Source organism: Acomys russatus, chromosome 28 (genome assembly GCF_903995435.1).
Source record: "Acomys russatus chromosome 28, mAcoRus1.1, whole genome shotgun sequence".
Lineage (NCBI taxonomy): Eukaryota > Metazoa > Chordata > Mammalia > Rodentia > Muridae > Acomys > Acomys russatus.
In genome coordinates this window covers 42,292,677-42,319,427 of record NC_067164.1, presented here as the reverse complement: position 1 = coordinate 42,319,427, position 26,751 = coordinate 42,292,677, and the positions used below count along the sequence as shown (strand labels likewise).

General features: G+C 50.1%; 1 protein-coding gene across 1 annotated transcript; it reads left to right on the top strand.

Moving 5' to 3' along the window:
* Positions 1–17,049: 17,049 nt before the first annotated feature.
* Gfi1 (growth factor independent 1 transcriptional repressor) lies at positions 17,050–24,207 on the top strand. The gene is made up of 6 exons (XM_051170729.1): positions 17,050–18,080; positions 18,349–18,537; positions 19,771–20,270; positions 20,410–20,547; positions 21,411–21,576; positions 23,700–24,207. The coding sequence occupies exons 1-6, from the start codon at positions 17,966–17,968 to the stop codon at positions 23,876–23,878; spliced, it is 1,287 nt and encodes a 428-aa protein (XP_051026686.1). The 5' UTR covers positions 17,050–17,965; the 3' UTR covers positions 23,879–24,207.
* Positions 24,208–26,751: the final 2,544 nt, after the last annotated feature.

Sequence of the window (26,751 nt, the reverse complement as noted above, 5' to 3'; positions counted from 1 at the left end):
GTGCTGGCTGATCTGAAAGATGTTTCTCTGATTTGTTTTACAGGAAGTGCATTCTGTACACATGAGAGACTCTGGCGCAGGAGGCCTTGTGGCAGTTGAAATGCACCTGGGAGCTCCCAACTGTCTCCGCTTCTACCGCTGTACACAGTCTGCACGGCAGGCTGGAGCCGCAGCCAGTCAGCCACTGGGCCTGGAGCCTTGTGCACTCCAGGACCTGGAGGCTCTTCCTTCCGGAAGAGGTTCTCTGGGCTCCGTGCAACCTCTGCCCTTCTGCTGCGGGCCAGGGCCGGTGCCCCTCCTAGTGCTGTCTGTATGGTCAGCCTCCAGGGACACTTAGGGCCTACCCTAGCCCTTGTGGGTAGTGAGGATGGCTTTTGTCCCTCGCTGGCCTCTTGTTTATTTTCGTGGAAATCCGGCCCTTGTGCCAGTTGGGTGGATTAGACCAAGCACACTGGGCTGTAGACAGAGCTGGCGGGGTTCTTACCTGTCGCACACGCAACCCGGAGTTTGATCCTCAGCACCAATAAACTAAGCATGGTGATGCACACCTGTTATCCCAGGAGGTGGAGGCAGAGGGATCAGAAGTTCAAGGCCATCCTTGAGTTTGAGGCCAGCCTAGGCTGCATAATACCCTTTCTCAAAAAAAAAAAAAAAAAAGCAGTGAAAAAAAATTCTTTGAAGAACGAGCAGACATTCAGTAGCCTCTGCACTGCCAACCAGCTGTTGACCTCCGGCCTCAGAGCCGTAATCTAATCGTCTTCCACTCACCTGCTCCCCCAGCATGGCTGAGCTACTGTGCGAACTGAAAATTCCAGGTGAGGTGGCAGAAACCAGAGTCAGGCACTATGATACTAAACATAAAATTTATAACTGGAAAAGCTTATGCCAGCTCTCAGGACCCGCTCTCTTCCTTCTCTAGTAAACTGCCTTCCCGTGTGTGTGTGTGTGTGTGTGTGTGTGTGTGCGCATGCGCGCGCGCGCGCATGCAAATTCATATGTATACATGTGTGTGTATATGTGTGTGAGTGTACGCATGTGTGTATGCAAATTCATGTGTATACATGTGTGTAGAGGTGTCTGTGTGAGTGTATGTGTGTACATGTGTGTGTATACAGGTGTCTGTGTGAGTGTATGTGTGAGAGAGAGTGTGTGTGTGTGTGTTGAGGCTGTTCTGGGGGTGGCGTTCAGCACAGCGCTGGGACTTGAGGACTCACTGAACCGAACGTCCCTTCTGACTTCATTCTATAACTGTGCCCTAACTAGTATTTCCACAATGTTATGGGTTTTGTCTGGTTTTGTGCTAGATATCCAAGCTGGGCCATACTATGTTGCCTTTTTCTTTGCTGACTAGTATTCTACTGTGTACCACTGTGGGTACATGACAGCTCTACTGTGATAATTTTTACACATCATAATTTTTTAATGTGATGTCACTTAGTTTTCAGTTTATATACAGAGTTGCACACTATCACTACTCTGTAGTTTCAAAATATTTTACCACCTGAAAAATACTTCAGACTAATTAGCAGTCACTCCTTCCTGCTACTCTTCCCCTGCTCCCTCTGTCATGGCAACCCAGTAATCTGCTTTCTTTATTTTTATTTTATTTTATGTGTTTGTGTGTTCGCTTGTGTGAGTGTCCCAGTGCCCTCAGAGCCCAGAAGACAGTTTCACATCTTCTGGGACTGGAGTTACAGATACTTGTGAGGTACCACGTGGGTGCTGGGAGTCGAACTAGGGTCCTCGGGAAGAGCAGCCAGTCCTCTTACCTGCTGAGCCATCTCTCCCAGAGATCCGGCCCTGCTGGGTGCTTCCTGTAAGTGGAAGGATGCAGATTCTCAGCATGGGAGTCTCAGCGGATGTGTGTCTGCATGTACCACCTGTGCAGGTGCCCACAGACACCAGAGATCATTGGATCTGCTGGACCTGGAGTTAGAGCTGGCTATGACCTGCCTGGTTTGAGTGCTGGGAATCAACTAGGTCCCCTGTAACAGCAGCCAGAACTCTCAGCCACTGAGCCAGCTATGTCTCTGAGGCTCATCCATGTGGTAGCATGTATCCATTGTTTATTGTTATTATCAATAATAATAATAATAATTATTATTATTATTGTTGTTGTTATTATTATTTAAGACAGAGTTTCTCTGTGTAACAGAGCCCTGGCTGTCCTGGACTCACTTTGTAGACCAGGCTGTCCTGGACTCACAGAGATCCGTCTACCTCTGCCTCCTGAGTGCTGAGATTAAAGGCATGCGGCAACACGCCCGGCTAGCCACTGCTCTTTCCTCTACTGTGTGGACATACTGAATTTTGTTTACCTATATTAACTTGTGGTTTGTCACCATTTCTTTGCCACTGCAAGTGATGATAATGCAGTTATCCATGCACGCTTTCTGTCAGGACATAGGTTTTCAGTTCAGTGTATGCCCCGTGGTAGAACTGATGGGTTATATATGTAACTCTGCATAACTCTCCGTCAAATGCTTTCAAGAAGTGTCCTCCACAGTGCTTTATGATCCCGCAGCAGCACCACATGACTAGGTTTCTCGCTCCCCACTGACGCTGGCTGCCGCCTGTCTTTGCTGTCCTGCGGTGGCTTCTCAAGGCGGATTTGTTTCCCTCTGTGGCTGATGGTATTGAAAACACGTCTATCCTTTGTGTACAATCTTTGGAAAATGTGAACTTAAAGTTTTGCCCACTTTGAAGTTGTTTGTTTTTCTTAGTTCGGTTTTTGTTTATTCCTTTTTTTTTTTTTTTTAACTCTTGTTTTTTTTAGATGCAGCTTCATGCTGGCCTCTGTGTAGCCAACAACGACCCTGAATTCTAGTCTCTTCCTTCTCCCTCCCGAGTGCCGGGATCACATATGCGTACCACCAGACCTGGCTGTCACTTATTGTTGAATTGTAAGAACAACTTACATATTTTTATACAGATTTCCTTGTCAGATACATAATGGCCACATTTAGCAAAATTTTTTTCCTATTCTATTAATAGGTTTTTTTTTCTAATTTCTTAGTTTGTCCTTTGAACAACAAACTCTTACTCTGATGAAATTCATGCTGGTCCAGTTATTTGTTTGTTTTTTATTAGTATTGTAAAATATGTGTGTGGGTATAAGTGGAGGACAGAGGAAAACGCGCAAGAGTTGGATCTACTCGGTGGGTCCCAGTGGTCAGGCTCAGGCCGCTGTACTTGTTGGCGGCCTCTGCTACCCACTGCGCTGTCTGCACATCACACTGTTGTGGCCTTACAGGGACTTTGCAGCTGGGGAGCAGAGCTCTTGTGCTGCCACCATCACTAGCTCCCTGTTGTCCCGCATGCCCAGAGATCATTAGTCATGTGAGGCAGCAGTAACTGGGCTTTGGGCCTCACTCAGTCTCAGTCTCGGGTTGTATTTTGTTTTGTTTTTAATGTATTTTTTCTATCCCATGGTCTAATCTTTAATAACACTTTGTATTTAGATAGGTACTCTTCCTCTTCCTCCTCTTCCTCCTCCTCCTCCTCCTCTTCTTCTTCTTCTTCATCTTTTGGGTTTTTAGACAGGATCTCACCATGTAGTCTAGGCTAGCCTCCAAGTTGAACCCTCCCATCTGCCTCGCAAGTGCTAAGATTATAGGTATTTGCTCTCATTCCACTGTTTCAATACGCTGAATCATCTAATCTTCACAACAGTGTCACTATCTTAGTTTTATAGTTTAGGAAATTAAAGAATGGGGTTTAAAAACTTTGCCCAAAGTTTAGAGCTAATAATTGGCGACTTTTTCTCAAATTTATAATAAATTCCAAATTCCAGGTGCTTATTTGTTGTTTATTCCTTTCATGAAAGATGGTGAGGGTGTAGTTGGGTGTTTTCAGGTATAAGTTAATAAGAAGTGGGTCTTGACAAAAAATCACAAAAGTCTCTTTTATGAGCTCCGCTGACTTCAGCAGTAGCTTGCTACACAATATTCCTGGTGTTACCAACCATATTCTGGCTGGTGACAAACATCTAACAAAAGCAACTTTAAGAGAAGCTTTTACTTGGGCTCAGAGTTTGAGGGGCAGCTCATGGCAGGAAACTCGTGGCGCAGAAGTGTCAGTCACGTCTCATCCCCATCAGGAATGCGGGAGACAGGGAAGCTAGCACACTCTGCCATGTGTGAGCCTTTTTACTCTCGACCTAGTCTAGCCCTCTCTGGGGACACTCTCACAGACACTCGGAAGTATACCTGCTTGACGATACTGACCATCACGGCCCTCTCTATTTGCCATGCTTGGTTTCTGCTCTCTCGGTCCAGCATTCTACGTCGCTCACTTGCCCAGCATGCAAAGCCCGCGTGCAGTCCCCAGCACTGGATGCCGAGCATGACGTCAGCCTGGGGTACACGGAAAGGCGTGCTTTCTCCAGTGGCTGCAGGGGACGGTGCCTGGGTGTTAAGGGCCATGTGCTATTACTTGCCTGGACAGGTTTTTATTCTACTTGATTGATGTTTTGGAAGTGCGCGCAAGACTCCCTGCTCCTCCGGATCGCTCCGGATCACTACACTCTGAAACTCCAGTGCTGCTCCTGCGTAGAGGACTCCTCCCACCAGATTCTTCCAGTTCGGACTCTGGTAACTGGAGACATCCTGCTGTGATGGACACCTTGACCAACGCAGCCTGGGAGGAAAGGGTTTACTTGGCTCACACTTCCACATCACTGTCCATCATTGAAGGAAGTCAGGGCAGAAACTCTCACAGGGCAGGACCTAGAGGCAGGAGCTGATGCAGAGGCCATGGAGAGCGCTGCTTACTGGCTTGCTCCCCACAGCTCCCCACCCACAATGGGCGGGGCCTCCCCATCCATCACTAATTAAGAAAATGCCTTACAACTCAATCCTATTGAGACATTTTTTTCTTAATTGAGGTTCACTCCTCTCAGATGACTTAAGCCTTTGTCAAGGTGACACCAGCCAGTTCAGACTCTTCTCACTCTTCTCCCCTGTCTTCCCGTTTCCCCCCATCATTTTCTTAATGGGATTTCAAGACTTCTGAATTACAGCTCTGTTTTTCCCAGGATGTTTTTATCACAGCAACAGGAAAGTAACTAATATATAACCAAAATAAATCTTTTCTTAGACCAGGCATGATGGCGCACACCTTTAATCCCAGGACTCGGGACTTGGGAGGCAGAAGCAGGTGGAACTCTACTCTGTGAGTTCAAAGCCAGCCTGATCTACAGAGTGAGTTCCAGGACAGCCAGGACTACACAGAGAAACCCTGTCTCAAAAAAAAAAAAAAAATCATTTCTTAGATGGTTTGGTCCAAGCAATTAATTCGTTATTGAATGAGTGTTTTCTTTTGTAATAATTAATACGCGAAAATTATTGTGAGAACTTTGGCGGCTGCTGTGAGTTCACAGGACTTGAGAACTTGGAGGTGTGGCCAGGGAAGACCTAGCATCCAGTAGGCAGAGATCAGTGCATGACGCTGGTGGAAGCTCAGAAGACCAAAGAACTGCAGACAGAGAACTGGCATTGGAGCCGTATGTTCCTGTAACATTCTGAAGAGTACAGCTGTGTCTTGCTGTGTCCTTGGATCTCAAGTTCAGTATAAGAGGCTGAAGAGATTTCATGATAGCATTGCGTCTAGAATGTGTGTGGCTGTTAGTCGCTGCCTTTAGCCAGACGTAACGGTGAGATCTGAGATCAGTAAGCACAGTAGACATGGAGAAAATGTACAGGCTTAATGAGGGAAACTTTCAGTGGAGTACTTTTCAAACAGGCATACATAGGGAGGTGTTTTCCTGTGTTTAGCCACACCGAGGCTGCTGTGGTCATGGTCTTGGTGGCCTAAGTGTATCTCAATATGGCAGCAAAAGCTAGCATCATCCACATGGTACTGGTTTTGTGGGCATGCCAAATGCATGAAGCTCTAGGGTCGTGAGGGCTGTACCAAGGCCCCAGGAAGAAACCAAGAAGTCCAGGCAGAGTGGGCAGCAGCATCAGTGTCTTCCTTTGCTTTCTATCACTGTGGTAAAACACATGACAAAAGCATGCCTGCCCTGCCGTGACAGCCCTTTTCTCACCCAGCCTGAATAGATCCTTGCTCCCCAGCCCCTTGCAAAAGGGGAAATTTTAATAGACTCTGAAGTCTAACACATAGAGTGTTTTTTTGTTGTTGGTTTTTGTTGTTGTTGTTGTTTTTTTTTTTTTTTTTTTTTTTTTGGTAGCCACAGAAAAATGCTAAGTCAGAGACAGAGGCCAATAATAAATGGCCGTCAAAGGGCCCTAATGTAGTCCCACACACCAGTGTTCTAATTCATAACACTCCATCTCTTCACAGTGTCGCAGAGCCCGGCCCAGTCAGTGAAACTGTAAGGATCTGAGAGCTTGAATGTACCTTTATGAAGAAACTTCAGTTTACACCCGAGAGAGGTGCCACCACGGTTGCCATGTTTGTAGATGAGGAAACCAAGGTTCGGGGAGACAAAGCTGTAATTCCTAGCATCCACCAGTCTAGCCCAATGCCCTACCTTTACCACATGCTTTTGCTGCCTCTCAGTTACTCTGTAATTAATCATCGTTCCTGGAAAAGGTTCTGCAAGTACATGCCTTCTGGAAAATGACTCAGCGGTGTGTACTCATAGACCTTAGGAGGGTCTCAGCCTTGAACCAATAGTGGACTCACTGCTGGTGATAAATCAAGCTCTCTCTCTCTCTCTCTCTCTCTCTCTCTCTCTCTCTCTCTCTCTCTCTCTCTCTCTGTGTGTGTGTGTGTGTGTGTGTGTGTGTGTGTGAGAGAGAGAGAGAGAGTTCCATACATACATGTATGTATATTCTGGTCATATCCATGCCTTAGTCTTCCCTCCCCAGCCAGCTCCCCTCAGATTCTCCACCTCACTGCAAACCCCTCCTGACTCCGCGCACATGCGCACATACACACAGGCACACGCTAGTGCTGCCTGTAAGTATGTGAATGTGAGGTCATTCAGGGGAACAAGGGAAGCCAGAGCCCTCCCCCAGGGGGGGCCGCCAATGGCTCCTCAGCTGGAGGCAGAGCCTTGTGAGCCCACCCCCAGGGGCTCTGAAATTATCACTGTCTTGATGTCCTTAGGCAGCCACAGCTGCTGTGAGTTCATGGGCACAGGCTAGTCACATACAGAAGACACTGTTGTCTGGTGATCAGCCTTAAAATCTTTCACAAACTCTATGGACAAAAGAAGTAATGCTGCAAATATTATAGGACTTAATTTTTGATAATACTACAGAGTTCATGATGACCAAACCTGTGCTGGGAGTTTTTGGTTTATTTAAAAAACTCAGTTATTTCAACATGTCTTTGTTTTAATCCCAGGTGTGGGATATGGGGCTGCTTCGGATTGTCCACAGCAGCTGACTCTCCTCATTGCAGACTCTGAGAAGGGCATGATCTTTGCCAGCTGCAGATGATAGTTTAATTCTGGAGACTGCAAGGAAATAAATGTCAGAGCTCAGAGAGGAGTGGGGGTGCTCCAAAGAAGGCTGCTGCTCCTCCTCCTGCTGCTGCTCCCCCTGCTGCTTCTCCTCCCCCTGCTGCTGCTCCTCCCCTGCTGCTGCTCCTCCCCCTGTTGTTGCTCCTCCTGCTGCTGCTCCCCTGCTGCTCCTCCCCTGCTGCTCCTCTCCCTCCTGCTGCTCCTCCCCTGCTGCTGCTCCTCCCCTGCTGCTCCTCTCCCTCCTGCTGCTCCTCCCCCTGCTGCTGCTCCTCCCCTGCTGCTGCTCCTCCCCCTGTTGCTGCTCCTCCTGCTGCTCCTCCCTCTGCTGCTCCTCCCCCTGCTGCTCCTCCCCCTGCTGCTGCTCCCCCTGCTACTCCTCCCCCTGCTGCTCCTCCCCCTGCTGCTGCTCCCCCTGCAGCTCCTGTTGGGGTTGGTAAGAAGAAGCTGGAGATACCTGACATGAAGACTGGACTTGCCCCCAAAGAACTAGCAACCCTAAGCAGCAGGAAATGGCCAAAAGGGGACTGTTCTCCACTTCTCCCCACTGGTCCTTTTTCTCCTACCTGGTGTTGGAAGGGATTGGGGTGGAGAAGGGAATTAAAAAAAAAAAAAAAAAAAAGCATGCCTGCACAAACCAGCATGCAACTGCCACAGACACGAAAGCTAAGTGAGCAAAAAATGGGTTCAGAGTGCCAACCCTTAGCTGCAGCATCGGACTTTCACAGATAGGCCAAAAGCATATGTAAGGAAGATGGCCAGTGCTAGAGAGAGGCTCAGAGGTTCAAAAGGCACCTGCTGGTCTTACAGAGGACACAGTTCTAGTTCCCAGCACCTACGTGGTGGGGCACGGCTATCTATGGGCACACATTCAGTGCACATACACACGCGCAGGCAAAACACTATATGCATAAAATAAAAGGGGAAGGGAGGGAGAGAGGTGAGAGGGAGGGAGAAGAGATGGCCTCTTCTAACACATGTCTGGGAACTCTATATCCCTGGGAACATACAGATGCATGGCACTGGAGCCCCATTGTTCACTCTGGACAAAGGTCAGTTTTGTTTGTTTTTGTTTTTCGAGACAGGGTCTCTCTGTGTATCCTTGGCTGTCCTGGACTCACTTTGTAGACCAGGCTGGCCTTGAACTCACAGCGATCCACCTGCCTCTGCCTCCCGAGTGCTGGGATTAAAGGTGTGCGCCGCCACACCTGGCTCAAAGGTCAATTTTGAATGGACTAAAGAGCTTAACAAACTTGGAAACTATAAACTACAGGGAAAGGGTGTAAGAGGCATTGGCAACAGCTTGCTGAATAAGATGCTAGCATCTCGGGAAATAATTGCAAGAACTGACAGGTGGAGCCATATCCAATTGAAAGCCTCGCACAAAAGGAAATGCTTGCCAGAGTGAGGAGACTGCCTACATTGTGGCCAAGATTAATATCCAAAATATATAAAGAAAACTAACCAATTAAACAGAAAAAAAAAACAGTCAAATAATCAAATGACAAATGAACAGACAGCTCACACAAAGACTATAAGTGGTCAATAATTACATGGGGGAAATGTTCAATGACGAGAGAAATGCAAAGTTTCACTGCAATGTTCTTCCACTCTTGTCACAGTGACTGTTAATTTGACTCACTAAGATGAAAAAATTGAATATTTTAAAACTACTTTCAGAATAACCCAAGTACACTTTAAAAAGTCACAATATAACTGGAGAGCAAGAGACACTGTAATTTTCTAGTAACAATAAAATCATAGCCCGATGGACAACTATGTAACATAGTCCAGTGTGTGAGCTACACATCTGGATGCCTTTATGAAGACAACACTTCAATGTGCCCCTAGTACCTGTGCTAAGAAAGTGAAAGTGGGGTGTTTCTAATATTCTCTTTCCTCTACTTTGAACATGATTTTACTGGTTTTGGGGGTGTAGGTTGGTTGGTAGAGTGCTAGCTCACACTCGGGAAGTCCTGGGTTCAATCTTCAATACCACATAAAACCAAGCACCCTCTCAGCGCCTGGGAGGTAGAGGCAGGAGGATCACGAGTTCATGGTCATCCTCAGGTATGTAGCTCATCTGATGCTGGCCTGGGCTTCACGAGACCCTGCTGGGAAAATGTGGGGAAAAATAGCTTTCAAAGAAAGTAACAGAGAATGTTCCATCAGCTGTGCTGGTCCAAGGACTCCAATGCTATTGTTTTTGTTGACCTTCTGTTGAGCATAAATAAGCCTGCACTGCTGGGGTGATGGGTGGGGTCTTTGTGAGAAAGGAGGAAAGAATTTACCTCCTCCACCCGTCTCAGTCCCCTTCAAGCCCACGGTGGCCATGTGACTTTGAACTTGCAGCCTTACCATTGCTGTAGAGAAATGAGGTTTTCGAATCAACATAGTTGGATTTAAGTCATTTAAATGTTTTTGTTTTGTTTTGTTTTTCAAGACATGGTTTTTCTGTGTAGCCTTGGCTGTCCTGGACTCGAACCCACAGAGATCCACCTGCCTCTGCATCCCTGAGTGCTGGGGATTGCTAGCAGGTGCCACTGAGCCTGGCTGTCATTTTGATTTTTTAAGTGATGTAGAAAAGCACAAAGGTGCAGGTGTTTATGCAGCAGCATGTGCACGCCAATACACAAGCCTGGACTTCCCAGACCACTTCTTGGATAAGGACTCACGAAACAGAAACCACTAGATTCCTTGCTTGAGGAACAGCCAGGCATGCTCTTCACGAGGCCGTAGGAGCAGGGAGTGGGCAGCATCTTGGGCCACTGGGCCCCCAAAATCCTTTCTGAAGGCAACCCTGGCACAAGGGGAGTTCACCATGGCTGATCTTCAGCAGTGCCTCAAAGTTCCCAGAACCCCTTGCTCCTACCTCCCCTCTAGATAAAGGGGTCAGACATTCCTTTCAAGGTTGCTGGGTTTTGTGAGTAATTTTTAAAAAGCTATGATACATAGAGTCCTCCATTCAGAATAAAATGTTTCACCAAACATCCTGGAGGAAGTGATGAAAACTAAAAAGAAAAATAAATGCATTTTTTCGTTACTTTTTCCATTCACTAAATTAAATTGACTTTTTTTTTTTTTCCATGAGAGTTCACACTGGGTCTGTCTTTGTAAGAGTCACACTGCTCAGCCCACACATACTGTGATATGTTATTTGCTCACTCTCTTCTCAGGAACCATTCTCACCTGTGAACCCTGACACCAAAGCTAACAGTCCTTTCCCTCTTCAGATGTGTGAAATCTGTCTTGTAAAAATTTACATTTTAGTGATACCATATTTTATAAAGAATTACAAATTTAACCATGCCAGTCAGAAAAGGGCTATTAAAGGAAGGCAGCGTTTTCACATTAAAAGATCTGCAGCATTACTGCAGGAGGGGTCTTGCCCAGCATGGTGGCCCACCCTGTGGTACCAGCCCTTCAGGCTGACCACTGGAGGATCATCACGGGTTTGAAGACAGCCTTGTCTACGATGTAGTAGGTTCCAGTCCAACTAGGGCTACAAAGTAAAAACTTGTCTCAAAAAAACTGGGTGGCGGGCAGGGTTTGTTAGACAAACTACTTTTAAGGTTTATAAATGGGAAAGGCTAAACTTTTATCAGCAAATAAAAGTTGATTCCATGTCACAAAGGACAAAAGGAAGACAGGAGAGAGGTGTGCTGAACGGGCTCAGTGAGTAACAGTATTTGTCCCTGACACCCACAGGGGGAGGCGGGTGTGGTACAAACACTGAATCTCTCCTTAACTTACTTCCCAGCTTTTGTATTGCCTATTGGCTATGACTGATCAGCCACCAAATCACACTCTGACTGATGTCATCCTTTGAATATTATTTTGATCAGTTGCCACTCATGAGGATTTTTATTTTAATTATATATTTGTCCATTTGGTAGGACATACAGAAATCATAAGGTAATTTCTGAGAATCAGTTTTCTCCTCTCCCCATGTGAATTCCAGGGGATCGAAGGCACTGGCTTTGGCAACCTTAACCTTGGCCTAGAGATAACTATTTATCTGATTCTTAAGTTCAGGAATCACAGTTATCACTTTGTATCTATTTTCTTTGAATTTAAATATCTTAGAGAAAAAGAAAAAAACCAAGCACTCACCTATCCTCTTTCCCACTTTACTCACTAAGATGGTTTGTCCAAAGACAAAAATCAAATAGGCTTCTTCTTTAATGCCCGAGAACAACTACAGTACTATATGACAGGGTGTGGCCATTGCTTTAAAGAACACTTCTACTAAAATAAAGGCTAGTTCTATGGTGCCCCCCCTCCAAGTCTTTTCGCTGCTTACTGATATTCTTCGGCTTCTGTGTCACCCCAAGAGACTACCTGAATGCTTCTGGTATGTATCATGGACCACTCAGATACCTAGAAACTCCACTCTTAAAGCATACATCATAAAGAAAGAGTGTGAGATGGGGTCATCTCCAGCACCGTGCACACATGCACAAAGAAAAGGAGGAAGCGGTGTTAGGAAAACTTACATCACATTACTTAAAAATGAGGAGGAGGGAGGGAGAGAGAGAGAGAGAGAAAGTTTAATGCTTGGGCAAGAGTGGTTAAGAAAATTACAGTTAAAAGATCGTTTACAGCATTTGAAATGGTAAAAGGTAATTATAATTCAAAAGTATTTTTTTTTTTAAAAATCAAAAGTATTTTTGCTGGCGCATTAAAAAGAATTACACATGCTATCTGATGTTTTAATGTTATTTTTACTTAAGTAAATTTTACTGTAAGAGGTTTGTGTACTATAAAAATACTAAAAAATACATTTATAGCTATGTTTTGTTTTTTTTTTTTTTTTTTAGGTTATAGCTATGAGATTGCTTTCTTTTTTCGAGAGTGGAGAAAAACAAAAAACCCCTAAAAAGCTCTTTGAGTTCTATTCTTTTCCTTACCAGATTCCATGCAGTACATCTTATAACACTGTTAAGCTTCGGCCTCAGGTCTCCTACTTATAGCACCCTTCACTCTCACTTCCCAGGTGAAGCAGTGAAGAGCGAACGTCAAAGGACTTTTCCAGCTAGCCACCATTCTGCAGTGCAGGCTGATGGTCCGACTTCCTGGTGAGAAACAGCTGGCCATGCTGAACTTGCTTGCCCATGGACACGGGTTGGTTTTTGGCAGGACTGAGACTGATAATCACATCTGCCTTTAAAAGTCATGAAGTCCTTTTCCCTCCTGGTAACGCGTCTGAGCAACTCAAAAGAGGCAACCACCATCAGAATGCATGCTGGGAGTGCGAGCAGCGCCCTCTCTGGGCTTTTCCAAGCCCCCCAGGAGAACATTACACTGGTAAGTTCCATGAAAAAAAAAACATGGCTGCCATGAGTAATAGCATCTCATCTTTCTTTATGTCTCTTTGGTTGTTTGAAACTAAGTCTAATTTTTTTTTTTTTTTTAACGTGTGGCTTTCCTGCCTCGGCCTCCTGAGTGCTGAGATGATAAATGATGCTCCTCACTGTCTCTGTCAGTAGCTGTGTGGGATGGCCCTCCAGATAAGCAGGTGCCTGGCCAGATACCTGAAATGCTGGAAGATGAGATCAGTTGGCACTAGGCATCTACAGGTGCATTATTAATGCTACTTTAAAAAATAAATCAGTAACTTGCTTGGAAAAAAAGTAAATGCAAGTGTTTTTTTCTCACGGACCTACTGTCCTCCATCAGATCTGATTTTCAAAGTAAGGGGAGGAACCCTTCTGTGTGTGAGAGACAACAGGATTGGGGCTGGCGGAGTGGAGCTCGTGGCACATTGGTTCCATCTTTACCTTCAGTTTGGTTGAGATAAACAAGAGGTGATTGGAAGTGCTATGCCAGACAAGTCGCTATAATATCACCTCCGGGTTTCCCTGCTCCCACTTTGCAGCCTCTTAACCTCCCTAGGTCCCCTCTCGATGCCCTCTTCCAAGGCTCTCCAAGTGTGGGCGTCACACCCCAACACCTCAACATGCCTCAGAGGCCTCCCGTCCTCGCTTATTAACTGCTTTAATGCGGATTTATGTCGTTTAGTCACACAACTACGTGGCTCAGCCTGTAAACACATACAGGGGATCCAATGCCATCTGCCTCCTACTCACTCCAGAGGACCCAGGCCCCAGCTCTCCAAGTCTGAAATGCCAAGAGGTTACTGGTCAAAGTGTCAAAGTGTCAGAGGAAGGGTTGTAGTATTGTTCAAGGTGCTGGTGTCCTCCATGGCTCCTCCAGCCACACCCAACCAAAGTGCTCACCAGTCACAGAGCCTGGAGAGGAAGTCTTGACTTTGAGCTCACTTCTATGAAAAGACAAAACAAAACAAAAACAGCTCTACCATTTATTTTATAATTTGGTTAATAAGAATTTAATTGTCAACTTGTCGTTTAAAAAAAATTTTTTTTTAATTTTCCCTGTTGAAAAGGACAGAAGATAACAAGGGAAAGATTTACCCTGAGATAGTCACAATAGGATAGGACAAAGCACACAATAAATGAATTATTAATAAAATATGCCCGATTTCCCTTTAGCTAATTCATATGTGTGACCCTTCTAAAACTGCACACCTCTGCCTGCATCTACAAAAAGGGGTGACCCGAGGACAGCTTAGCAGGCAGGATGTGTGTCCTAGCATATAACAGTACTACAGGCCATATGGATAAGGTGTCCAATTTATTAAAACACTTGAAGCAATGCTATGATAACCAAATATTTCCCACAAATTCGCATTATTTTACAGTGAAAAAGTATCACTTTTTTTTTCCACAGAAAGGGCTTCCCACCCCCACCCTTTCTTATAACAATGTAAATCTAAGCTGTGATAATTGCAGGGTTAGTTCATTGTCAGGTGCGTGTAAATCCCGGGGTTTCATTCTCCAGAACCAACAAGGCAAACATTTGAACATGTGTTAGTTGTTTTTGAAATTTGCGGGGCATCGTCGTCTCCCAGAATTTCATTGCAATTTTGGTACACGAAACAGAGCTCAAAACCCAGCCCAACTCACTTGGATCGTCGCCGTGCTGACAAGGGCTTCACTCCTGCGAGGAGAGGGTGCACAGTACACACACTGCATAATATACAGTCTTAAGTGGTTGTATTTTTATTTGATGAAAAGTGAGGTTTTGAACTCTCCCCTCCCCGCCCCCTTATCAACAGGGTTAATTCCACGCCTCCACTGAGGGCGAGGCCACGGTGGGCGTCATTCTCAAAGCCTCATTTTGCAATCACACCACTGTCCTCCTGGCCTGGTACCTCCTGCGGCCCCAGGCGCCAAATCAGCCCCCCCACCTCGGCCCGGACCCGGCAGGGCGGGCTCAGCTGAGGCGCAGCCCTCCCCCGCCCCCCCCCACTCCGCCCCACATGCCGCCTTTAATTTCTCAGCTCCGACCACCGGAAGCAAGAGCGAGGCGAGGACCCTGGCGGGGAGGACGCGCCCACCGATGCCCGCTGGCGCCCCAAGGGACGAGCCGCCACCCTGGCCCTTGTTCACCGGGCTCGACGCTCGCCCACCTCTTCCAAATTTAACCGTTACCTAAATCCGAAGGGAAATGAGCAAACCTCTGGGATTGGGTGTCAAGGTATTTTCAGCTTCGTTGGGCGTATTTATCCCCAAGTGTTTCCACAACAAGTTATTTCGGGGGCCAAAGGCGCAGGTTTCGCTCTGCGGACGCGGTGGCCACCAGCCCGGCTCCAGGCCGGCGGCACCGGGGTCTGGTGATTCACCGGGGGTGTGTGTGTGTGGGGGGGGCGATGCTGCCCAAGCAGGCGACCGGGTTGGGGTGCGGGCGGCCAGAGGGCCAGGGAGGCCTCTCTCGAGCTGAATGCTCCCAGCGCCCGCTCCTGAAATCTGTTGTCCTGAATCTGTGACTTCTCGTTGCGGAAGTGTCCAGGAGCCAAGAATACTTCGATTTTCTTTCTAGTCATTTCTAGGCTGTGTACTCAGACCTCCCGGGTCCTCCATAGATAGCCCTGCTGTCCCACAGACAAAACACATGGGGAGGGCGGTTCAGGGGTGCCCGGGAAGCTGGCTGCAAAGATCACCCCCCCAACACACACACCCCTTCGGTAGCCTCCTGACCCCTTGCGCAAAGAAGGCTCAAGGCCTGCCGCCCCACTGGGGGATGGGGATGGGTCTGAGAGGGCCAGCGAGCGCCTCTAACGCTCAGGAAGTGAAGTTTGCGGTTTTGGGGGCTGAGCTCGGAAGGAGATTAAAAAAAAAAAAAAAGTCAGAGAGACAGATCAGTCTCTCCCGAAAGCAAGATTCAGTTTGTTCACTCTCAGAGCTCGGTGCCCGTGCCCTGACCCCGCAGGTAGGTTTGTTGAACTGCTGTGCCTCCTGCCCTGGCGGGGGTGGCCTTGAGGGCTGGTAGGAGGACACAGACACTTCGGGGACGTCCCGAGGAGGCAGGCGGGTCCCCACCTGCTGCAGAGCTCCTGCGGCTGGGCTCTGAAGTCGCCCAAGTGGTGGAGCAAAAGATCTGGGCTAGGGGGCACACAGTTTGTAGGTTAGAATAGGAGGGCGGGACCCACGCGGGACGGAAACATCTGGTGGGCAGGACATGTGGCGGCAGCTAGGTTCTGGAAGCCGCCTCCTGAGCGCCTTGCCTTCAGGTCCCGAATTCCCGGGGCCTCAGGTGACCAGGGGGAAGCCTGGCGGGGCCGCCGTGCCAGGAGCGTGCCGCCCCGCCCCCTGGACGCCAGCTGCAGCACGAGGTCGCCTTCCCACGCGCCGGGCCTTGGGCTTTGCCATCCCCCCTCCTACCCGGAACCCAGCAAAGCCCTCCAGGGTGCGAGAAAGGCGTAGGTTTGTGGCCAAAGAGTGAGGACGCCACCTCTGTGTCTACCCTGTCCCCCGTGGTGTTGACGCACAGACCCAGCGGGGAATCAAACAGTCCTTCTGCTTCTTACGGATCGGTTCCTAGCCAGCGCGGGCCGGAGCCTCACCGAGGCCCCCCAGGGTCCTTGTCCTGTTTTCCTCCTCTTCGCGCTCGCCCTAAGAATTGCGTGTGGGGGCGGGAGGGAGGAGGTTGGTTGGTTGGTTTGGTTTGGTTTGAGAGTCTGGCTGTACAGTCCAAGGAGTGCAGGAAAAAATCGAAGCGGCAGAGCGCTGGTCCTGGGAACCAAATTCGACCTAGGTGTGTGGCCCCCTAGCCCCAAGGCCTTCTGGAGCCTAGGTCTCTGGGAGCGATTTCCAGCATACTTTTCTCCCGACTCCTCCTGGAAGCCCACGCGTTAGGGCTGGGGATCTGGAGCAGGAGTCCTCAGGCTCATTTTGAGTGGGGACGACAGACACTGTTCTGTACCGCGCCCGTGAGCAGAGCGGCCCGGTTCCGTAGTCCTAACCGGACGATGCCCGAGGACCAGGCGCGTACATCGCCTCGACTTCTCTGTGCCCTGAGGCCGTTCAACCTTCATCGCCTTGGACCTTGGAGGCAGGTGGATTCGTTTCACCCTAGGCCTCCGTACTGACCGGCCCCCAGAGCCGACCAGGAGGAGCAGGAACGGAGTCGCAGCCCCGCCTCCCCGCCGGGCTCAGGTTTCGACCCGAGATTAGGTGAACTGATTGGGGGTTAATGAGAGCGACGCCAGCTCGCAGTCCTGCTGGCTCCAGGACCCCGGCCTCCTGGCCACTGCTCGCTCGCTCGTGCGCCCTCCGGTTTCATCTTGTTGGCCCCTTAAACCGTTGATGCTCCACAAATTTGGGCGCCGCGTGTTTCAAGTCTGCACGCACGCACAGACTCAACTTCCCCAGGACAAGGTTTTTGGTGAGCAGATCAAAAAATGCTTCTTCCTGGGATTTAGTTTTTGAGGCGGGGCCTACGGGGTCTGGAATGTTTCACAGTGGTCGCCGCCGCCCTGGCCAGTGCCGCACTACTTTCCCAGTGGGCGTTTCTCCTAGGGCAAGTGTTGGTCCTTTGCCACCCCCACACCCCCTTTCCTGTCCCTCTGGCCTCTGCTGCACACAGTCCCTCAGCCTCTATCTAGTACGCCCCTCTTTCGCTTCTGTTTGTCGCAGGGTTCTTGGAGGTCTTGACTCTGTGGCCCTTCCGGGTCCCAACCACTGGTGCACCCTGATCGGCTAAACTAACCCACGCGTCCCAGTCGCCCCAGCCTAGGAGGGACTAGGCGGGCTTTGCAGGGCTGAGTTGGGATAACGGACCCGGTTGTGGACTACAGCTCTCTCTCTGGGGAGCGATGAGCGAGCTTGCTAGGGAAGGGGAGGGCTGGGGAGTGGGCAGGGCAGAGCGAAGAGACCTGGGCCAGAGCTCGGGGACTGGTTTTACCACTGAGCCGCGGCAGTAGCGCCAGAGGCCCAGACTCGCGCCACCTGTCCGAGTGCCACCTGGTGAGCGCGGCGCCTGGGGGCCAAGCCCCTCCTCCCGCAGGCCTCCCTCCCCTTCCCTCCCCGACCAGCACTCTCCCTTGGCCTGGGCACGGACTACAGCCGCCAACCGTGCTGACCCGCATTTCGACCCAGTTCTCCCCTCATCTCAGAACTTGGAGTAACCTCAGGCTGACGGAGGGCCCAAACATCTGTCCGGCGGCTGGCCACCATGCCGCGCTCCTTCCTGGTCAAGAGCAAGAAGGCGCACAGCTACCACCAACCGCGTTCCCCGGGGCCAGACTACTCCCTCCGCCTGGAGACGGTGCCTGCGCTGGGCAGAGCAGGTGCGAGGCGCACGGAGGCCGGGTGGGGCAGCTGCCGGAGAAGCCGACTCTGCTCCCGGGAACCAGGGAGGCTACCCCAATGCCCCTCGGGTGGCTCAGGCTTGCCAAGCTTGCCAGAGATGGCCTTCCCGCTCCTAGCGTGGCCCCTAAATCCAGAAGGCCCCCCGGACCAGGTCTGAGTGGACAGAGGAGGACGCAGGCATCAGGGTGGAACCTCTTCAGTTCCTCAAGGCTTAGGTTTTTCTTCTCCCCTGACTCTTCTCCGCAGACGGAGGCGTTGTGAGTGCGAACGAAGCGGCGAAGATGGAGACCGGAGACCGTTTGTCCCCCGACTCTCAGCTAACCGAGGCTCCCGACAGAGCCTCTGCGTCTCCCAACAGCTGCGAAGGCAGCGTCTGTGACCAGAGCTCCGAGTTCGAGGACTTCTGGAGGCCGCCTTCTCCCTCGGTGTCTCCAGGTAAGGGCCTGTTTCGAGGTCTTGTGACAGAGTTCCAGCGACCTAGCAGTACTGAGGGGAAGCCCCACAGGAGATGCTGCACGTCTGTCTAGGGAGCTGGCGCCTAAGGAGACTGGGTGCTGGGGAAGGCCTTCAGCCCCGGTACTGGAGATCTTGCCTCCTTCCGAGGCCCTTAGCTCCAGGCTGGCTCTTAATTCGTTTGCCTGGGACTGACAGGTGAGATCAAGTGAGCCTACCAGAGTAAGAAAGTGTCAGATCCTAGAATCCCGAACCCAGACCCAAATACCTCACACAAGAGACGTGAGGAGCCTGAGACCCACAAAATCTCAGCTTGCTGGCTCTGCCATTTTCCCCCCTTCTCCTGCTAAGAAGGCCCAGGCTTGGGGGCTAGTGGGGGGGTCAGCACCCTTGGGTTCATTTCCAGGAAGCAACTGAGGTCCCTGCAAACCAAGTGATTAGCTCATCCACCACGATCACCGCTGCCACCACCACTACCCCCACCCCCACCCCCGTGTGAGCAGAGAGCTCTTCCTGGCTATGTGTGACTAACAGCCTGTCATGGAACAGGCCCGCCAGAGTGCAGTGTGCGGGTTCACGTTTACTCATATCCATCCACTATCCACTTTTAGCGAAAATCACGTCTGTGGAGGAAGCAGAGTTCTTCTGAAAGCGGCTGACCCTTAACTGTAGTTTTCTTTTTAATCCGAAATGTATCAGGGATGAGCATACTTGTCTGCTGCCCCCGTGCTAACTACGCTAGAACAACTTCACAGCTTTGAGAAATCTTGGTGCCATTCCAGTTTGTTCATCCTGATACTTCTAGATAGCCTGGGCCCCGAGTTTATCGGCCTCACCCCCCCCCCATAGATTATGAAGAAGGGAGGAGGGCTGAGTGGAGTACTAGGAATAAGAGAGGTCAGGAGCTCGACCCTAGACCTAAACTCTAAGTGTCTTTCCCAACAGGACTAGCAGGTGCTGGAAGGTGGGGTTGGGTGGGGGGGATCCAGCCAGAGAACTATCAAATAGAATTTACCCACCTCCTCACCCTGTGTCATTTGAAGAATCACTTTGCTGCTCTGCCACTGGCCCAGGAAGCCCCGCAAGCCTACCTGAGTTTTACCTGGGGTGTCCGGGTACATAGCGTTCTAACCAGCTAGGATGCCTGACAGCAGTGCGCGCGGGCTCCGCCCTGCAGCCTCGAACTTGCCCCTATGGTCCCTTGTGCCTCCACAGCGTCCGAAAAGTCCCTGTGCCGGTCTCTGGACGAAGCCCAGCCCTACACGCTGCCTCTCAAGCCCTACGCGTGGAGCGGCCTTGCGGGGTCTGACCTGAGGCACCTGGTGCGGAGCTACCGGCAGTGCAGCGCCCTGGAGCGCAGCGCGGGGCTGAGCCTGTTCTGCGAGCGCGGCGCGGAGCCCGGCCACCCGGCCGCACGGTACGGCCCTGAGCCGGCTGCGGGCGAAGCAGGTGCGGGGCCGCCGGGGAGCTGCGGCGGCGGCGGCGGTGCAGGAGGCGCCACCACCGGCGCGGGCTTGGGGCTCTACGGTGACTTCGGGCCTGTGGCGGCGGCCGGGCTGTACGAAAGGCCCAGCGCAGCAGCAGGCCGGCTGTACCAAGATCGGGCCCACGAACTCCACGCAGACAAGAGCGTGGGCGTCAAGGTGGAGTCAGAGCTGCTGTGCACCCGCCTGCTCCTGGGCGGCGGCTCCTACAAGTGCATCAAATGCAGCAAGGTGAGGCTCCCCGCGCGCCCTGGCCTCAGTCAGCCCTGCTTCTGTGTCCCCTGCCGCCGCCGCCACCGCCCCAGCATCCGCTCTGCGCCCACCCGCAATCCTCCTCAGCCGCCTTCTCCCCGGTCCCGCTCGCCCCCAGGTGTTCTCCACACCGCACGGGCTGGAGGTGCACGTGCGCCGGTCCCACAGCGGCACGAGACCCTTTGCGTGCGAGATGTGCGGCAAGACCTTCGGGCACGCGGTGAGCCTGGAGCAGCACAAGGCCGTGCACTCGCAGGTGAGCTTGGCGCGGGCAGCCTGACCTGCACCGGGGAACCTTTCGATGTGTCTGTCTGCGAGGCAGGCCCAGCCACTTTCCCACTGCCTCCAGGCTCCTTCCAGTAGCCCCCTCAGCTTGTTCTGATTTAGGTGTGCAGAGAAAAGTGGGTGATAGAGGCCCGGGGTTTGCTGCAACCTTAGGTTGAGGTGTTGCGCGAGCCTCCAGCGGTGGAGTTCTGTCGGATGAGAGGAAGCTTTGCCGCACAGCCATTTACTGCTGATGAAACGACTTTAGTGTTTATGTTCCCTTCATCCTTTCTGACTGGCAAGGGACGGGGTAACAGTTCACTTCACAGTACCAGGTAGCCAGCGCTGGGCATTCATTCATTCGTTCATTCATTCGTTTATAACTGTTGCCTACGCACACCAGGTCCTTGATGAGTGCTTGTGTGATGATCAAAGAAAGGGAGATAAGCAAATTATTACACAAGTGTCCATGACAACAGGCCATCTCGCCCAAAACCCACAGTGACTGGGGCGGCGTGGGGGAGGCGTGGGCGCGGGTGTGGCACCTTAAGTGGCTGAGGTCCTGTTGAGGAGGGTGAAGAAACCTGTCAAGGGGTGTCAAAAATGTAGGGCGGAGCTACGCATTCCTCACCCTGCCCCACCCCGCCCCGCCCCGTCCCGCCCCGCCCCGCCCCGCCCCCCGGAGCTGTGGAGGATTGTGGCTGATAATTGGTAGGTGTTGAAGGGTGGGATGGAGTTTTAAACTAACCGCCTAGAGAGAGGAGAGGGCTCCTGGCTCTGGGAGGTCAGAGGAGGGTAGCAGCCTAGGAGGTGGGCTGCTGAGGAAGCCTTTTTTCCTCCCTCTCCCCTCTGCAGGAACGCAGCTTTGATTGTAAGATCTGCGGCAAGAGCTTCAAGAGGTCATCCACGCTGTCCACACATCTCCTCATCCACTCCGACACCCGGCCCTACCCCTGCCAGTACTGCGGCAAGAGATTCCACCAGAAGTCAGACATGAAGAAACACACCTTCATCCACACAGGTGAGCTAAGCCTGGCCTTGTAGGCGATGCTCCGGAGGCCAACAGGACTCCCCTCTGACAGTCTGGCTCCAATGAGTGGTGGATGAGTTCTCCCTCAGAGAGATCGCGGTTTGGCATTGGGTCTGAAGGAGTAACTTTCTCTATGTTAAAGTTGAGAGCTTTGCTGCGTCACACCTCCCAGAAGGTCACTATGAATGTTTGCTAGAGATATTGGGGATCCGTGCTGCGCCTACACTTCATTTTTATAGGCGCATTCTTTGTTTGGGTAGAAGAAGAAAGGCAAGTGTTAAAGGGACAGGAGCTGTTCTATAGCCCCATTTCAGAGGTGAGGAAACCGAGGCTCATAAGGACCAGTAACTTAGCCGGGATTGCACAGGGCTCGAGTTCAGACCTGTTCTTCTGAGTTCTCAAGAGTATGTGGCCGCTGTGGCAGTGGACGTTCTCACAGTTGTGAGTGTTGGTTAATGGGGGGACATCTGGCCATTTGTTGGTTCTTCTTAAAATGGCAACAATTTTGTTTCCTAACAGTGACAATTCCTTACCTGTTGGCAATGCTTTAAACATGTCCAAGTGTTTCAGACTGTTCGTTTCTGTTGGGCCTTACCTGCTGCCCCGGACAGTAAAATGTGGCCGTTTTACTCAGCATCAAGTGCTCTATCAAAGCCAGTAGGAGTAAATCTCAGTACTGCAGGTTGCAGCCTGGGATGCCTTCCTTGACACTTCAGGTGCAAACGGGAGCTTGTGAACTGCAGGGACTCTCTAGCCCCTTGGTTTCATGAGGCCACAGTTTCTGACTTTACCAAAGGATAAGAACACTTCTTTAAATCAAATCACACCCGGTGCAGCAGCACACAGGAGTCAAAGACAGGTGGATCCCTGTGAGACAGAGGCTAGCCTTGGCTACTTTATGAGTCTAGGCCAGCTAGGGCTATATAGCAAGACCCTATAACTGAAAAAAAAAATCACTGTGTCTTCTAAGAGTCAGTCAAAGTTTGTAAATATTCATGAACAGTGTAGACATTTGTATCAGAAAACTCGTAGTGGGGGGAGGAGGCCCTCACTGTATTCATGCCCCCTTACTCGAAATTTCCATGAAATTCACTCTTAATAAGTCACTTGAGACACTTTATAAAAATGAAAATAGAATCTTGACTGAATGACACACTTAAGCCTTTATTAGACATTCCTATTATGGCTAGAGTTTATTTCTCAGCCTGTTTGCGTTTAGAGGACAGGGTAGGTTTTGTAAGGCGAGTCTTTATCAAGAAATCTTAAGCACAAAGAGAGACGGAAGATCTTGAAAACGAGTAGACAGACACACTTTTCGCTTGTCTGTTTGACCTCTCAAGGCCAAGTCCCAGCCATAGGGCCCTAAGGGGACTGTTTGGGAATGTGTGCCGTTTACACAAATTTTAACCAGTGCACAAGAGCGGGGAAAGACGGAAGCTGCTGGTTTTGTTCTTGTTGCCTATTTTAAATATTTTCCCTCCGCCGGCTATTGATCTGCACCAGAGTTGTTAGCATATTAGGAAACCTGTGATTTAAAACTTCAATTAAAGAAAAGAAGTAAACGATAAAAAGAATAGACAGCCTTACGAACTGATTTGTGGCCCGAATACGGACTTAAAAAAAAAAAAAAAAAGACATTGGACGAGCCTGTGTTCTTCAAGCGCAAGGAAGACAGCTTCACCGGCCACACAAAACTACACCCACTTGGAAACTCAGATTTGAAAACTTCCTCTGACGAAAGCAGTCATAGGGTCTGTAGGACGGCCCCTCCCACCTCTCCTGCTGAACATCTGCTGTGGGGGCCTGTGCTTCTAAAAGCTGGCAGGCTAGTCCTCCGGGGTGGACTCAGCTGGCGAAGGCACGTGGCCTTTGCTCAGTTTCCGTTTAGCAGGAAACCGTTTGAGACCTTTGGCTGGGAGCCTCCACTCAAAAAGCCTTCCCTTCCACCTGGTACATCCGTGGCTTACTGGTACCGACTTACAAGCCAGGAGGTAGCGAAGCATCACAGTCCTTTAAGGTCTTAGCCAGCTGCTAGCAAGAGCCACCGTGGGTTGCAACGGGGGCCCGTCCCAGCTTGATCATAGGCTAATACTTCCTGCCCTTGGTCCTTGCAGGTGAGAAGCCCCACAAATGCCAGGTGTGTGGCAAAGCGTTCAGTCAGAGCTCCAACCTCATCACGCACAGCAGAAAGCACACAGGCTTCAAGCCCTTTGGCTGTGACCTGTGCGGGAAGGGCTTCCAGAGGAAGGTGGATCTCAGGAGGCACCGGGAGACGCAGCATGGACTCAAATGAGTGCCCCTGGCCTTCTGCAACAGCAGCCCTGTAACACTACTGCGCCCCCACAGAGGGTGCCTTCCCAGCCTGCCTCCAGCCCCTCCTCAGGCCCTGAGTCCGTGTGCAAAGCTCACCTTGGTTAAACCTCTTCACTTTCCTTCCCGAAGCTGCTGGAGGAGATAAATTCTCTTCTCAAAGGTCAGCCCAGAGCGGGACCACAGCGGTGGTCTGTGCTTTGGGCATCTCCGCAGCTGAAGATGGAGAGCTCAAAGGAAATCTCGCACCTCTCAGTCCTTTGCAGCCCTTAAACTTTGGACACTATTGGTGCGTTCATTGAGAGAGAAGAGCATCACTGTTCTTCTGAGGAGAAGGCTGATTCCTCCCTCCTCCTTCAGACTCTGGTTTAGGGAAGCAAATTTCACTCCTTTGAAATCACCGCATATACCAGCAAGCCTGCTGCAAAGAAGCAGCAGAAAAAAAGTGGAGAGTCAGAGGTCTTGTGTGGTCCTCAGAGGTGTGGACACGATGCCCTTTGTGTACTCAGCAAGGGCTTATTGACCACAGGTTATCAGAGTACGGGACCATGCTAGGTACTGACTGAGGAGCCAGAGATGGAAGTCACCCTCCTCCCAAAACTATCAGTTGGACCCCAACTGAGTTCTTCTCTTCCAAGGAGTACTGAAAAAAAGGCCACACAAACACTCAGACTTCCCTTTTGGGAGTTTTTCAAGTGTAAACAAAAAACAACTGGAAGGTTATTTTAAAAATCCATGAGCAAACCCAGTTTTTATGGTCAAGTGGCTATTTCATAAACCGGTAGAAGTTGGATAAAGACTGTGGACTCAGTTCCTGCCGCTTGTGTATACCCAGGGAAACATGTCATATTTTTATTGTGAGGGTTGTAAATGTTTCTAAATCTTCTTGAGTGCATTATGTATGCTAGATCATATTTATTAGAATGTTGTTTTAACTTAATAAAGTATTAAGATTATTACAGCTTGTCTTTCATGAGGCCAGGGATTTCAGAGGAAGACATTGTTTTTGCTTATTTCTCCCTGTGGGGTACGCTGGGACAGGAGGAGTGCAGAGAGTTATCAATGAGTAAATCCTGATTGCTCCAGTTTCCATTATTTTTCCCTTCCTTTTACTCCTCAGAGACACTTCTTTCTAAAACAGATTTATTTTTATTATTTTTAATCATGTGTTTGTGTGTGGTTAGGTGCACATGCATGTTCATAACCACAGAGGCCAGAGAGGACCTCATTGAGCTGAGGTAGTTATGAGTGGTTGCAAGCCACCTGATATGTGCTAATAACCAAACTCAGGTCCTTCTAAAGAGCAGGAAGCACTCTAAAACTGCTGGGCTAGCTCTCCAGCCCCACAACCAACCAGCCAACCAACCTACCTATCTCTCTGTTCTTTCGTCTTTTGAAAGAGAGTCTCACTATATGTGTGTAGTGAACTCATAGAGATCTGTCTGCCTTCTAAGTGCTGGGATTAAAGGAATGTGCCACCCACACCTGCCCAGTCCATCTTAAATGAAAACTTAGGAGGTATATAAAACTCAACTCCTATAGCCTTGTGGAATCCTGGATGGACCCATAGGGACATTGGTTCTTACCTCTGAGAATTTCACCTCAAAACAAAACAAAAAAATACCAGGACATAGGCTTGTAGATTAAAAAAAACTTTGATTTAGAGATCTGAGTGCTTTAAAAATATTCACTTGCTTATTTGTGTGTGTGTGGTGTGTGTGTGTGTGTGTGTGTGTGTGTGTGTGTGTGTGTGTAAATGTATGTGCATGAATGTGCAGGCGCCTGAGGTGTCCCTCGAAGCTGGATAGTTGTGAGCTGTGTGACGTAAGTGCTGGGCACAACTCAGGTGCTTTGCTCGGAGCCCTCCCCAGCCCGGGGCTCAGTGCAGTGCTGTCACTGAGGCATCCTGCGATTTGACAGATGTTCCCACTGCATAGCCCTGGTCCTACCACCCCAATCTAATTCTGACTACTCAGATCCCATGGAGACTGGAGTGAAAAGGAGAGAATATGAAGGGAAGGAGAGAGAGAGGTTGATTGATTGATTGATGATTGATTGATTGGCTGGCTGGCTGATGTGGATTGTGGATCTGGGTTTGTCCTGGGGTCACTATCGCTGTGAAGAAACATCAGGAACAAAAGCAGCTTGTGGAGGGAAGGGTTTATTTGTGTATTTTTGGCTTGCATATCACAAGTCATCTGCCATTGAGGGAGGCCAAGGCAGGAACTCAAACAGGGCAGGAACCTGGAGTCAGGAGCTGATGCAGAGGCTGTGGAGGGTGCTGCTCACTGGCTTGTTCCTCATGGCTTATCCAACCTCACCCACAATGGGCTGGGTCCTCCTTCATCACTCACTACAGCCTGCAGCCCGAGCTCATGGACACACTTTCTCCATTGAAGCTCCCTGTGCTGAGATAACTCCAGCGTGGGTTGAGCTGACATGAAACCAGCCAGCACAAGCTTATTTTCTTCCAGTCCCGTCCACAGGTCCTTTAAAAGCCTGAAACAGGGTCGAAGTCCTGGCCTTCCCTGCTGCCTGTGCTCTGGAGGCTTGGAGACCACGCACATGGCCCAGTGGACCGGCCAGCAACTGCCCATTTCCATCCAGGCCAACTTCTCACATGTTAACTGAGTCCCCAGTGCGTGTTTGCAGACACAGCAGTGAGCACAGGTCCCGTGGGGTGATGAGAAGCCACCTGCTTCCTCCTGCAGCTAGGAGCCACAGGAGACTTTCTGAGTGGGGGTTTCGGGGGCCTTTGTGTCTCTCCAATCTAAGTCCTCAGCAGCCCTTGCTTGCTTGCTGTGACCAAGTCTTTCCTTTCTGGTGGACTCTCAGTCAAAGTTTGCTCCTTTATGA